The 15,591-nt window shown below is 45.9% G+C and overlaps 1 protein-coding gene across 10 annotated transcripts in view; it reads left to right on the top strand.

Annotated features, from left to right (window-relative positions):
* Positions 1–15,591, top strand: part of grid1b (glutamate receptor, ionotropic, delta 1b) — a 381,406-nt gene that overhangs the window by 363,279 nt on the left and 2,536 nt on the right. For 9 of the 10 annotated variants that reach the window (XM_086194883.1, XM_086194876.1, XM_086194882.1 and 6 more), the window contains 3 exons: positions 2,271–2,437; positions 7,728–7,968; positions 9,704–9,842. In XM_086194883.1, coding sequence (XP_086051009.1) covers positions 2,271–2,437; positions 7,728–7,968; positions 9,704–9,842 — 547 coding nt within the window. The remainder of the gene's footprint in view (positions 1–2,270; positions 2,438–7,727; positions 7,969–9,703; positions 9,843–15,591) is intronic. The other variant, XM_086194877.1, reaches the window with a different exon arrangement.

Here is a 15,591-nt window from a genome sequence, read left to right as displayed (position 1 = left end):
GTTTTCATTCGTTTTCGTCACGTTAGTTTCAAGTTTTGTGTCCCCAATTTTCTTGTTTGATCTCTATTTGTGAAACACAGCAGGCACACACACACACACACACACACACACACACACACACACACACACACACACACACGCACACACACTCCTCTGTTTACCCATTACATAAATGCAACAGCAGTTCCTTAATACTCCAATTAGGGAGGCAGTGTGGTAGTTTGTGTGAAAGCAGGACTCGCACCATCCTGCTGGTAGATCCCCTAAAAACCTGATGACAAATTAGCATCAGAGACAAATCAGCATTCATTATTCAACCATCTGCATGATAAACAACCCCCCCCCCCCCCCCCCCACACACACACACACCAGTTCCCTTTTTATCTCGTTGTAAACCCCCAAACACACAAACAAACGTTTTAATCAGATTTATTGTTTTTCCGATGCGGAGCTGCTGGGCTGCACCCGCCCTCCCGCCACACGCTGGCACAGAGAAACGTCCACGTGCACCGGCGCCGCTCCAGTTTCATCTCTGTCCCTCACAGCAGTAGAACACACACCTCATCATCACCCGTAGCTCCAGGGGTCAAGTGAGGTTACAATGGCAGTGTCCTCACTGCTGATGGGGGGGGGGCTCCGGAGAGTGACAAATTAAGTGGGTGGATGTGTTTGACAGTCACGGAAGCACAGAAGGAGCTTATTTCATGAATCATTTACTCTCTTTCAATGTGTTTCAAAATAAATTCCTTTGGCAGTTTGAGGAAGTAGATGGTCCGTGATTTACTGTCGGCCTCTACCAAGTGGAGGGCCGAGTCCCGGAGACGAAACAAAGTCAAGTTAAAATCGTCCTGATGGTTAGTTTTGACACACCTGAGCCTGAGGTCCTCCGACAGCGTAACGCCATCAGCCGCCAGCCAGGCGTCAGGACTACAAACATAAAATTATAGTTTTCTGGTTAAATCTCAGCTCTGCAGCAATAAAACTGTCACCGAGCAACTTTCACTTGTAATGTCTGAGCAGGAGAGTAGGAAACGTTTGCTTCAATCGTGAGTCAAGCCAACCGTTAGTTAACTAAACTACCGTGTCCTGTATTCATTCACGAACGGCCCTCATGGTAACTTCAGCGTTTACAACAAAGATGGAGGGAACAACTGGTGGAGGTTTGGGTCAAGGGTTAAGGGTTCAGGTTTGGGTTAAGTGCTAATTAAGGGATCTCCACTTAACAATGAGAACACTTCACAAAGAGCATTAATTACTGGTTAACTGTGCCTCTTCGGCACTTGTAATCTCTCTGTGTCGAAGCATGAACTAACCTGCCTCGAGTTCTGAGGCTCTGGGCTCTGGTCACCGCTGGATATCAGGGGGGCGGCGATGTAGCCTTTGATTCAGACGACCCCTTTGTGGCTTCACATCTTTGTCCCCTACAGAGAGAGGAGAGACACACACACACACACACACAAACAGATGCACACGCGCATGCACACACAAACACGCGCGCACACACACACACACACACACACACACACACACACACACGAGAGCCCCAATCACCAGTCACAGCAAGGAGTCAGAGACATGGTAGTTTAGATTATAACAGCGACTCTGTTACTGAACAAGGACGTGCGTGTGTGTGCGTGTGTGTGTGTGGGGGGGGGGGGGCTCTCACACACTAGAACAATTAGCGGTGAAGAGGTGAGGTCGGATGCTGCTGACACAGTGGAAACATCCTAATCCTCTCACACCTGCTGCTGCTCTTAGGAGTGTTACTGTCACCTCGTCCTCCTCAAACCTGCACAGTCGGCAGTTTTTATTTAAAGTGACAGGAAATTGGGGGGGGGGGGGGGTCCCTGACATGGTGAACCAGCGGAATCAATGATCCACTCAAAGCCGAGGATGTTGTTTACATGACCAGCTAAACCTGGTGGTGTGAATGCATTCAGGACAACATCGGTGCAGCCCTTTCACCAACCACCCGTTCACTCGTTAAACTCCTGCGCGTTATTTAACGGGAGCTTTCATTCCTCGCAGCTGGAAGTAAACAGGATGTGCAAGAGTTTCCTGTCCGTCATAGGCGCCATCATGGCTGAGCCTATGACATCATCTGAACTCTCTGAATGGCTCCTGCTTCCAACTCTGATTTGCTGCAATTTAACTGCCAAAAACAAATCAAGACGGCGACATCGTGACGGTCGAGTCTGTCGCCGCGAAGACAAGCAGACAACAAGCGACGACAGTTTCTCTGCGTGTCCTGACGCTCTGGATGTCCGCAGGCAAAGAAGAACCCCTACGCCTTTCTGTGGGACATGGCGGTGCTGGAGTACGCCGCCCTGACGGATGATGACTGCACCATCACCGTGTCAGGAAACAGCCTGAGCAGTAAAGGCTACGGCATCGCCATGCAGCACGGGAGCCCCTACAGAGACCTCTTCTCACAGAAGTAAGTCCCCAACACCAGGCACCACTCAGGCTTTTTACTGATCCTGAAGTTATTTGCTATTGCTGGTAAACAAGTTTGAGTTTTAAAAGTTAAATCAGCGCTTCTCCAAGCTGCCTAATGACGAGGTGAAGTGAGGGGCTGCGGACTGGCGCTCCATCCTACACAGTGCACCTTTAGCTTTGATCCTTTGGCTCATTCATGAAGTACTCAGACACATATTTGTTCCTGTCCCCCAATTTAACGAACCTTCCAGAGGAAAAGAATGGAGAAAGGCGGCAGTTAATTCGAATATTTTGAATCATGCAGAAACAGTGTGACAGTTGCTTTTACAGATCAGATCCTCCCAGCGTCCTCCATCATGTGAGCAGGCGAAACAAAGCGTCACTAATTTGTTTCAGACGAGGCAGAAGCGCAGGTGTTTACGGGAAACTTGCCGCTGTTCAGAAGACGAAACACCTCATGTCGGCAGACTTCTCAGCGCGACCAATGAATGACGCGGCTGAAGTTGATTGAGCTCATGATGGAATGTGGCGCCATTGTGAAGCTAACGGGATCATTCATGCTGTGGGACGTGTGCTAATTATTGGATTTGGAGAGGAAATGTGTCTGGAAATTCAATGATGTAGAAGAGTTGAGGATGAAATCACTCAGTCCTCCTCATTCCAGCACAAATTGATCCCAATGTGAGTTGCATAATCATCCATTACATCAGGAATTATCTCCCAAAACAAGAAAACTTTCTCATCCGTCTTGAATTGATCGTCTTCAGAAAAAAAAAACAGGAAGCGAACAAACTTGCTAAACACTGGAAACTGGAGTCCGAAGGCCTTTCTGATTACGAGTCAAGAGATCCTTTGTTTTTGACCCTCAGATATGTTGGAGATGCCAGAGGTGTAAAAATCCAAAGCCCTTAAACACCGACAGGCGGTTTCACTCGCAGCGTGCAAAAAGCACGCAAATCACCACAGTTATGGTTCAGGTAAAAAACACAATTGTCACTGGATCTTTTCACAACAGCTTAATGTACTTCAGAAAGTTTTCAAAGTGAGTTTTTCCAGTCGTGTTTTGAGGAGGTTGTAAGTGCAATGACAAAGTATTTGCATGTTTGCGTGACATACGCCATCTAGTGGCCATAATGCAACACCCACATGAAAGTACGACATCATATGTCACCAACAGGGAGGGAACTCTGTATACGGAGGTGGAGGAAGCAGCGGGGAGCAGGAGACTTAATGATATTTTGTGGCTATTTTGACGCCGTGTCTGGTTACCGTACACTCGCTGACAGGAAGAGCCGGCTGTTGGTGTGGGGTTGTCAGTAAGTGTGTAGGGGTTTCTAACTGTAAACAAATGTTTTGAGTACACCATGCTGAAAATGTGTCAGTCAGAGGGCTTCTAGCCTTTATCTGGATGGGTTGGAGGACCTGTGGAGTAGAAGGGATATGAGTCCACTGCTGCCCTTCATGTGGGGGGACGTGGATCAGGGTCTTACCTGCATGAAGATGCTTCAGTTCTTTTCATCAGCATGACCACGGTAACCTTACTGCCTGATGCACCTGATGCATACACAAGCAGGCGTTGTCCTTTCTCCACACAGCAGGCTGCGTCTCCCAGCCATCTTCATTAACCTTGTCTGATTGACTGATGCTTCCAGGTGACATTTCGCTGTGATTTAATTGCAATAAACAGATCAACATGATGCTGAAATACTGACATCATCATGCTGATCGGTACAAAGTACAATTATTTTCTGAGCAGAGCCTGGAATGACAGCTGGAACGTTCACATTCCTCTGCCAAGCTGATGATTATTTTTTGCATCTTAACATTGATTTTGTATGTAGTTCACTTCTGACCTTTTTCTGGTGTCACAGGAACAACCTTATTCACCTTTATATTTAATCGGGGCGGCACGGTGGTGCAGTGGTCAGCACTGCTGCCTCACAGCAAGAAAGTTCTGGGTCCGAGCCCCAACTTGGGTTCAGGGTCTTTCTGGGTGAGTCTCCATGTTCTCCCTGTTCCTGCTGGGTTCTCTCTGGTACTCCAGCTTCCTCCACAGTCCAAAGACATCAAGAGGGGACCAGGTTAATCCAGACTCTAAATTGACCGTAGGCGTGGCTGGGAGAGCCAGTGGTTGTCTGTCTATATGTGTTGGCCCTGCCATGGACTGGTGACCCGTCCAGGGTGAACCCGCCCTCTCACCTGAAGGCTGCTGGGATAGGCTCCACCCACACAGCGCATGATTGAACACAGCTAATAATGTCCCACATGCCTCCTCCACCTCCAGTCGTGCATTCCTCTGATATCTCTGGACTTCTCAGGCCGCTGTCACACAGCAGGATAATCAGATTTCTCAGTTGTGGCCGTTAAAGCTTGGAGATGGTTTGCTTGGTGATGAAAGCTTTGCTAGGCCAGACGAGCCGATGGAAGGATGGAGGGGAAAAAAGTGTGCCACGAACGAAAGACGAACTCGACTGATTTTAGAAGCTTTAGAAGGTTAAATCTCTGCTCCTGGGGGCCCATCTTAGCACTTGAAAAAGGCCTCCACATACCCACAGTAGCTATGCTTGTCTTTTCAGTTCTTTACAACAAATCCGTCACATGACAAAAGTTGTAATGAACACGTCTTCTCTTTGAGCGTGATCCGAAAAGGTCAGCTGTTAAGACTCGGAGAAAAAGAGGGGTTCGCCTTTCTCAAACGTTTCGCTCCTCGTCACCTCCCGCAGCTCCTCTCTGCGCTCGGTCTTTGGTCCCAGAGCGCAGCGCTGTTCAGTTTCGCCCCTCACTGACGGCATCGACTTGCCTTTTCTTCTCCTCGCTGTGCACTCCACTCTCACTCTTTAATTAATCGGTTCTGTTTGTTTGGGGATTAATTTTCTCCTGAATGGAGACAAAACTGCCAGTTATTAATGACGTTTTGTACTAGACCCAGCTGGATTCGGCTGGCGTCTGACAGCCCGAGGCATCCTCGCAGTGCCGCGCTCGGGGATGGCCTGGAATAATGTGCCCGAGTGTCGAACTGAGGGCAGAGCTATTGTTCACTGCAAAAACTGTTATCTCCGCATGTCAAAGCATGATTTTAAGTCCCATAACGGCAGCATTACCTTCATCCCTGGTTTCATTCGATAATCCTACCATTAATAACCCACGAAGACTTTGTTACTTCTGCCGCTCATTCATGTGGTTTTCGTCCTCGGGTTGTTTGAGAAGGGTCCAAGATGGAAACTGCAGTGCACTGACCTTCAACGTGTTCACACTGAGTTGAGCAGATTAAATATAGCAAATTGAGCTCTGATTTTACTGCTGCTAAAAGCAGAGTGTACTTGAGCGGTCGTGGCAGAGTCGGATAATTAAGTCCATAACTCAACACAACGAGAGCGCCAGGCCTGCTGGAGGAGGCTTCTAGTCCGTGACTAAGAGGCATGGAAGTGTTGCTGTATCAGTATGATGGAAACGCTTCAAAGAGGCCGCCTTCCCAACAAGAAAAAGCTAGGATGAAAGTGTTGTGACCAGTGCAATGTAGGGAATGCTAGAAGACGCCAGTGTAGCCAGGAAGGACGGTGGTGTGGTGGCAGGTAGACGAAACAAACACAGGAGCACAAAGCTCTGGTCACATTTCTACAGCGGGATTTTGATGCAGATTCTGCCATTTTTGCTTTTTTATGGAGACTGCACAAGGCCTGTCCTTCTTTTGCTGGTAAGCAGACAACTATGGGCTGACCTGTAACGTGACCAGGTTTTCTTCTACGCTGGCTGTTGTAGCCGTCCCAACGCCGTCGTAGCCGTCCCAACGCCGTCGTAGCCGTCCCAACGCCGTTGTGGCCGTCCCAACGCTGTCGTAACCGTCCCAACGCAGTCCCAATGCCGTTGTATCCATCCCAACGCTGTTGTAGCCATCCAAATGCTGTTGTAGTCGTCCCAATGCCGTCGTAGCCGTCCCATCGCCGTCGTGGCCGTCCCATCGCCGTCGTGGCCGTCCCATCGCCGTCGTAGCCGTCCCAATACTGCCTGTCCTGCCATCTCCTGACAGAAATCACTTCAAAACACCTGGTTGCTAATTCTTCTTTTTCCGCTTTGCTTAAATTAAACTTAAATCGTCCTGACATTTTATGCAAACATGGCTTATGATCCCCTCATCTGACATAGTTCCCATCATGACGTTGTTGTTACGCTGTTGAAGGATTTCTATTAACTGTCCTTTCAAAGATAAATCTTTGTATTCTGCAGCTTTAATTGACTGTTTACAACATTTTCAAAAGTAGCTACTTCCAGACACAGAAATGGTCTTTATAGTGTAAACATCAGAATTGTTTTGCATTTCTGGTGTTCAAAAAAAAAAAAAAATTGCATACGAAGACAAAGTAACAACTGGCGCCTCCTGCTGTTGATGGGTTGCTTACGTCTTCTAAATTGAGAGAAAAAAAAGAATCATTCCTGCTGTCATACTGAAAAGATGAAGCTCAAAATTAGTGCCTTCATTCAGCCTCAGTAACACACCACATTTCTCTAGCAGCCATAGATAGCCAAGGTGGAGGATGATTGTTTTCAATTGACAGTGTGATGTTTCATTCCTCTCGTGTCATTTCATCCAAAATTACCTGCACAAAGTCCCCAACTGAAATTGTGATCGTCTTCCTGCTTCCACAGCATTGATTAGTATCGTTTAACTCGACACGTAAGAGCCCACAATGAACCATTTCAGTACAAAATTACAGCTGTGATGAGGCTCAGTGAAATTGTAGGCCTATTATGGGAGTTTCTGCAAGTTGAAATTAAGTGGCATAATTATGGCGAGACTGAGCGAAGACGCCTTAACCGCTCAGTCCTTCCTTCTTGTCTTCCAGTATGTAGCCGTGTTGTGGATTAAGGGTTCTCATGTCCAGATGTTGACATTTTAGTGCTAAGTGTTTTGGGTTCCACAAAGTACGGCCCTCGGTTTTGGGGCTTGGGGTTTGTTCTGAAGTGTCTTGATTTACTCTTGTCTTCTTTGCACGTTGCGAGGTTCCTGTGGTCTTGCTGTTCCTTCCTCATGAATGTTGTTGTGGTGTGATTGTCGAATATGAAATTCATGCACGTCCTTGTTTGTGTCCTGCATTGTGCATCTCTTCATTGCTGCGCCCCTGAATATGAACGCATATTGAATATGAATGTGTACCTGTATATATATATATTTGTATGCACAGACATGACAACCACAAAAATCGAACCCTGTTGGTCTTACAGTACACGCCCGGCCCTGTTGGTTTAACTACCTGTAAAATTTACTGGGTGCATTTCTTCTTCTTGCACAGAATCTTGGAGCTGCAGGAGAAAGGCGACCTGGACATCATGAAGCAGAAGTGGTGGCCTCGCGCTGGCCGCTGCGACCTCAACAGCCACGCCAGCGCCCATCCCGACGGCCGCTCCCTCAAGCTGCACAGCTTCGCTGGCGTCTTCTGCATCCTGGCCGCCGGCCTGCTGCTGGCCTGCCTGGTGGCCGGGCTGGAGGCTTGGTGGAACAGCAACCGCTGCCGCCAGGAGCAGCCCAAAGAGGTGACCGAGCACAGGGTCCGGCGGACGGGCCAGCGGGGGGAAGACACTGCCACACTCTACTTTAAGGATCCAGCTGCAGATGCGAGCCCTGACTTAGTGGAGCTCCAGTACACCCAGCTGTAGAGGAGGGAGGTGTAGGAGGCTAGTCTTAGTGTTTGGAGAGCTGGGGGACACAGGGTGGGGAGCTAGGACAGAGTCTGTGCCCATCAGGCCACTGATTGAAATCAGATTTGGTCTCTTTTTATACTCCCTCCATTATTTCTTTTATCCGTCCATCCCCCTACCCACTGCACCACTGAACTACAGACACCAAAGCTCATTTGTTTTTTTAGCTTTTTCTTTCTAAAGTACACAGCACACCTCACCTTTACTAATACGCTCATAAAACAGCTGCTTCTCGATCCACTCTAGGGTCGTTTTCTTCGCCTTGATACACTCGAGGCCTTCAGCAAACTATTAGCCCAGCAAGTCAAGCTTCGGCTACCGGCATGTCCTCCATGTTTCCCGGCAAACCGCTCCCCTCCTGCTAAAACAACTGAGTACACCTGCAGACTTTAATGATTAATTCCCACAGTGCCAGCTCCATAACCCTTCAAGTGCCTGCTATTGAATTATTGTTACAAACTCATTTTCTACTGCGAAGGTTCGGTAATTTCCTGCACCCAGGGGTTCTGAAAAAGGGATGAGAATTAGCTGAAGAGAGATCGCTCGGGAAGAGAAGGATAACGGTGTCACACACTTTCGTAACACTTTTGGACATTTCCATTTCAGTGTCGAATCCTTCCAGTCTCAAGGAGACAAAAACGTAATTCATTATACGTAGGAGAAGTTTTAAGTGCAGCTGATCCTGTATGTTTGTCATCAGAAGTGACGTTTGCCGTCTCTGCTACCCGAGTCGTACAAAGTGCCTGCGGAGTTAAAACCATCGGTTAATTACTGACTAATGTTAAAGCAGATGGAACAGCTGAGACGCCTCGCCAGGTTTCAACAGGAAGATTAAAATTGTAAACTGTCTAGTTATAGTTCGCCACCAATCATCATTTGTGCAGCTATGTATCAACTACCAGTATTGAAGCCGAGCTCTTGCATCAAAAAAAAAAAAAAAAAATCATGCAAATTGAAAGCAACATTATTTAATGAGAGCTTTCAACCACGATAGAAACGTCAGCTGAACATTTTACCTCGACCAATCTTGAGTCATTGAGTCCCAGTGCCATTTTATGTACTAACGCTCTTCCATGTACGGGGTTCCATCTTTCTCATCAGTTCTAGGAAGGTTCACGAGCCATTCTGGATCAAGTACCTGTTAGCAGTGGTATATAACCTGGGACTGGGACAAGTGCTCGGCGTTTGCTTCTCCACTTGAACAGTAGCTGACCTCAGACGTGCATTCTACCTCCAGACGACAGCAACGTTCACCTGCTGGGCCAATTTTACCTCAGCACCAGGAAGCAGGTTTAAGTCATGTGACAGGGGGACAAAGTGGAGGAAAAAAAAAAAAGCTTTAGACGTGGATCCATAAACTAAAGTGTGAGCATCGTCATGTGTGTCGCCCTTTAGCAATAAGAACTGTCTCCAACATCCTGGTCCATAACTCCTGGTACTATCACTGTGTCACGTCTTATTGCAAATTATATGTCAATGTGGACACCCGTGTTATCTATCTCCTCTCCCTTCTCTCCATCTATCCTTTTTATTTCCTTATTTACACTTGACTGTCTATGATCTCGTGCAGGTTGCTAAGGATTACAGACTGGCAAGGGTTTCTGGTCCATTGACATATAATGACATTACAACTGCTTCATCGGAGGGGAGGAGGGACATTTGGACAGACAGAGAGAGAGGCTGGGATGAAGCAGAGGCTATTGATACAGGTCAGACTAGACCTCCTATACAACTCTCAAAATAAAATTATAAAATAAAAAAAAACAAACAGTTTCTGTGCCATCATCAAGGTTGTTTCATTGATTTGGGGCCGATTCTAAATCTATAACTCAACAGACTGTTCTGGAAATTAATATGATTGGTTCTGCATAATCATTTTTGTAAAAAAAAATACACACACACACACACACGCACATAAATATATAAAAAATACTTAGAAAATAAATATAGAAATGCAAGGCTTTGTCCTCAAGATAAAGCGGGGCTACTTCTCTTGTCCCCATGTCAACTAACGCCATTTTATAATTTTTCTTCAATGTCAAGAATCTATTGATTGTAATTATAAAACATAAACTTCCGATTTCTACTCCATTAGAACTCAAAACCTACTTGACAGGTTTCGGGCCAGTTCAGACATTTTGTTGTTTCATTCTGTAAGTGTCATTGCTGCAAATTGACCCTCACGTTTTTATTGAAAGTGAGCCCGTTTTCCAGTGTCACATGAAAACCTCAATGGCAGCAGCACTGTCATTGACAAAAGTAGGGAGGGTTCAAAATGTGTAGCACAACACAATTATGATGCCAATAATTTTAAAAAAAAGCAAAGAGAAGAATTACATTTGAATGGCTACAATGTAATTTAACCCAAACTATACATAACCATTTTCCTCCACTCCTAACGTGGAATGACTGGAGGAGAAAAAAGTCATCACATATGAATCTATTGACATTTTTGCAACCTATATTTGTTTTTAACTATGAATGGATATTTTTTCCCTTCCTGCAGCCAGAGGTAGAGAGCCGTTGAGGCTGAATTGTTGTGTTGTGCCCTTTGGTTTCAGCTCAGTCGATCCTTGCTTCAGTTGTGGTGAGCATCTTTAGAAATCAACTAAGTCTGGTTCGTGGAAATGTCTGATTGTAGGTAACATTTTAAATGAGACATGTAGAATCAAGACATTGTGAAATATCATGTTTCTAGTTCAGTTACAGAGGTCATGTGACCAGCAGTGTTGGTTTGAATGTCAGCAGGATAAGTCAGAAAGATGTGGACGGATTCCGGTGAAACTTGGAATTGTGATGGAGCTTGAGGAACAATCCCTTGGATTTGCTGGAGCTCGAGTTTTTCTGAGTGCCCTCTAGTGAAGCATAAAATTGGTTCTTGGTCTTGACAGAAGCAGACGTTGCCTATGATTGTTTCAAGCGCCGCCACAAAGCTAATATTCTGACAATACTTTGTGTTTTCACAGTGGGGTTTAACTTTCCAACAGGAAACCAGGAAATGTATTTCCTTTTAGAGAAAAACCATCAGGACATTGTCTTCAAAAAAAGAAAACAGTCCTGAATGAGTTTGATTCACAATCTGAAGACCGTGCACCCCCTGACCGTTCGATGTTACCCAACTGAATTTGGGAATCACTCTTTGCAGACGACACAATCATTTCAGTTAAACTTGATGTCTGACCGTCAGGCATCATCTGTGGGCTCCTGAGGGTCATCTCATCTTAACACCGCACCCACCGCCATTAGAGACCTTCCTGGCTATTTTAGTGCCTTTCTGTTCCACCGTGATTTGTCTCAGTTGGTCATTTTTTAACTGTGTGAACTCATTTCATGAGGGCTGACCTCTGACCTCACTTGTACCCTCTCAACATGTGCTGTGGTTTACTTCACTTGGAGCCCTGCAAACATACATAGTGCCTTTAAACACACACTTGAACACACACACACACACACACATACAGTATATATATATATATATACATATAAATATACACAAATCATTTTAAGCCTTTCTGAAGCCTAATCAATAAGGGTCAGTTGGTGCTGATGTTAGTTGAAGGCTGATTTAATATTATCTCTAAAGGAAAAAGAGGAGTCCGTGTAATTTTAAAAGTTAAGGTGTTGACTTATCACTTCAGTTGGTTTATTACTAAACTTTAAGCAGCCAAACAAATTTGCCAAATATTTATAGAAACCCCCCAAAAAAACTCTGTGTTGGTTCAGTACAACACAGTAGAGCTAAGGCCTGCGATGAAGCTGCCAGCAACGCACACACATTTTTCTTAAGGTGGTCAAAGGCTCAACCAGTCTCCAAATGGACAATGTCTTTAAAACTGATTATCTATTGCAAAAACTAAGCACTGCTTATATGGAGTCGGGACCTCTAAAGCCTATTTCCATCTCAGATTTACCCAGAATGTGATTGTGGTGGAGAGATTTTTTTATTTTTTTTAAATGATGCACACATGGTTGCGTCCTAACTTTAGCATTTAAATCAAAGTGGTAGAGTGCCTGTCCAGCCTCACAGACCTGCAGGTTAATGAGGTTGTGGTTGCACTGTGAGCTATTACAGGATTGTTCAATGATAATTCCTGTAGTTTCAAACCTGCGGCATAAATCCCCATGTTTCTGTATCAGCAAGCTGCACGTAGGCATGATGTTAAAGAGTTGTCAGTCCGTCTCGTTCCCATGAATGTGATATCCCAGTCATGCCTTGACAGTGTGGAGGCCAGAGCCATTGTCCTTCTTCCTTTACATTCCAGCTTCTATCCAGGCGACCTGTTTCTGTCAGATGAGCCGTAACATCGCCCTGAATACAACAATAAAAACAGTGATTGGCAGAAAACGTCATCAGTGGCAGGGAAAGAGTTAACAGTGCTGACAGTTTTACATCAGTGGACTGGTTTCAACCCGCCAGAGTACCCAAAATGCTGAATATCAATAATGTTTGTGCTGTTTTTTGTGTGATCACAGCACGATAGATCCTCTTGTGCTCTTTCCAAAGACCTAACAGCACTTAATTACCTAACCAGGTTCAATTGTTAAAATTTCAACAATGAAGGCCCACAGTGAGGTGGCATATCAGGCAACTCATCTTCAAGTGAGAGGTGTCAATATAAAAGCCAATTTTTATGAAAGAGGTTTCATTGTTTAGACCAGAAACTGTATTTATCGCACTCAAGCGCAGCCCACTCGTCAGTTGCACTATCCTCAAAGTAGCAGGGGGAAGAGTGATTTAAAATCCCCCCTACAGGGAGCACTCATTAGAAGAGCTGTTTGTTTTCCAAATTAATGGAAGCTTTCAGACGGATGCTGTTTTCTCCTTCTTCACTTACATCACCGCGTCTGTCTCCAACGACCAGCTGAAGTTTAATCCCAGGCATTCATTTATTTGGGCAAGCTGCCAGTTCAGCGCTGCAGAAAACATATTTTAATGAGGTGCCAGTCCACTGAAACAATAACCTGTACTGAGATGTTTTAATTGGCTCTGAGAGGAGCTCCTTGAGATGGGAGAGGGATCGTTCAAATCCTGATTAAGGCCTCCCAGATAAACAAGTTCTGCTAGCATGTGTTTCTTTAAGGTTTGATTAAGACAGATGTTTATCCTCTGCAGTGTATCAACATGCGCCTGAGGTTTCCTCAAGTGTGCTTTCACGAGCTGTTTTCCGTGCGGTATTACAGGAGGGGCTCTCTCTCTGCTACTTGACCACCTTGATACGAACATGTTTTGCACGATACCGTCAAAGACAATTACGTGATTACCGCTCCTCCCTGGGCGACCATTGAGAACACCAAGGTCAAGTCGGTGCTTTTTCAGGGGAGGAAAATAGCCAACTTTACATTTGGTTTATTTTGTGTCTTCGTCTTTATCTGACCTGACAGTTATGCTACCAGTTAGCCTAATAGCAGGCCAGGCAAACTTTTATTTCAGCATTGTTTATCTGAACTGCATTGCACTCTTCTGGATGATCGATGAACCAGTAAAGACAAAGGAATAGTCTGGCCAATTTATACTTCTGAGTTGAACGGACATTGTAAGCCATGGTGAAGTTACACGTGACTGGATAGTCCCAAACCCTACAAGACAGTCCCAAACCCGATGGGACAGTCCTAAACCCTGTGGGTTAGTCTCAAAACCTACAGGATAGTTTGAAACCCTACACAATAGTCCAAAAACCCAAGAGGATAGTCCCAAACCCTGCAGGATAGTCCCAAACCCCACAGGATAGTCCCGAACCCTGTGAGTTAGTCTCAAAACCTACACGATAGTTTGAAACCCTACACAATACTCCAAAAACCCAAGAGGATAGTCCCAAACCCCACAGGATAGTCCTGAACCCCACAGGATAGTTCCAAACCCCACAGGATAGACCTGAACCCCACAGGATAGTCCCAAACCCCATAGGATAGTCCTGAACCCCACAGGATAGTTCCAAACCCCACAGGATAGTCCTGAACCCCACAGGATAGTTCCAAACCCCACAGGATAGTCCTGAACCCCACAGGATAGTCCCGAACCCTGTGAGTTAGTCTCAAAACCTACACGATAGTTTGAAACCCTACACAATACTCCAAAAACCCAAGAGGATAGTCCCAAACCCCATAGGATAGTTCCAAACCCCACAGGATAGTTCCAAACCCCACAGGATAGTCCTGAACCCTACAAGATAGTTCCAAACCCCACAGGATAGTCCTGAACCCTACAAGATAGTTCCAAACCCCACAGGATAGTCCTGAACCCCACAGGATAGTTCCAAACCCCACAGGATAGTCCTGAACCCCACAGGATAGTTCCAAACCCCACAGAATAGTTCCAAACCCCACAGGATAGTCCCAAACCCCACAGGATAGTCCCGAACCCTGTGAGTTAGTCTCAAAACCTACACGATAGTTTGAAACCCTACACAATACTCCAAAAACCCAAGAGGATAGTCCCAAACCCTGCAGGATAGTCCCTAACCCCACAGGATAGTCCCGAACCCTGTGGGTTAGTCTCAAAACCTACAGGATAGTTTGAAACCCTACACAATACTCCAAAAACCCAAGAGGATAGTCCCAAACCCCAAAGGATAGTTCCAAACCCCACAGGATAGTTCCAAACCCCACAGGATAGTCCTGAACCCTACAAGATAGTTCCAAACCCCACAGGATAGTCCTGATCCCCACAGGATAGTTCCAAACCCCACAGGATAGTCCCAAACGCCACAGGATAGTTCCAAACCCTACAGGATAGTCCTGAACCCCACAGGATAGTTCCAAACCCCACAGGATAGTCCTGAACCCCACAGGATAGTTCCAAACCCCACAGGATAGTTCCAAACCCCACAGGATAGTCCTGATCCCCACAGGATAGTTCCAAACCCCACAGGATAGTCCTGAACCCCACAGGATAGTTCCAAACCCCACAGGATAGTCCTGAACCCCACAGGATAGTTCCAAACCCCATAGGATAGTTCTGAACCCTACAGGATAGTTCCAAACCCCACAGGATAGTCCCGAACCCTACAGGATAGTTCCAAACCCCACAGGATAGTTCTGAACCCTACAGGATAGTTCCAAACCCCACAGGATAGTCCTGAACCCTAAAGGATAGTTCCAAACCCCACAGGATAGTCCTGAACCCTACAGGATAGTTCCAAACCCCACAGGATAGTCCTGAACCCTACAGGATAGTTCCAAACCCCACAGGATAGTCCCGAACCCTACAGGATAGTTCCAAACCCCACAGGATAGTTCTGAACCCTACAGGATAGTTCCAAACCCCACAGGATAGTTCTGAACCCTACAGGATAGTATGATGTGCACCTCCATAGAAATGCAGACCATAACAGCCTCATCCTCGTTGTAGCATCATAATTGCTCCTACACATTTCCACATGATCACTTCCACATCATCTCCATTCTAAAGACAGGTCCTAATGAGGGGCTTGGCAGTTAAGACCAGGCCTCCCAAACATG

Source organism: Aulostomus chinensis, chromosome 23 (genome assembly GCF_037954235.1).
Source record: "Aulostomus chinensis isolate RoL2024-O1b breed Wild chromosome 23, RoL_Achi_v1.0, whole genome shotgun sequence".
NCBI classification, from domain to species: Eukaryota; Metazoa; Chordata; class Actinopteri; order Syngnathiformes; family Aulostomidae; genus Aulostomus; species Aulostomus chinensis.
This window is presented reverse-complemented; position numbering and strand designations above follow the sequence as displayed.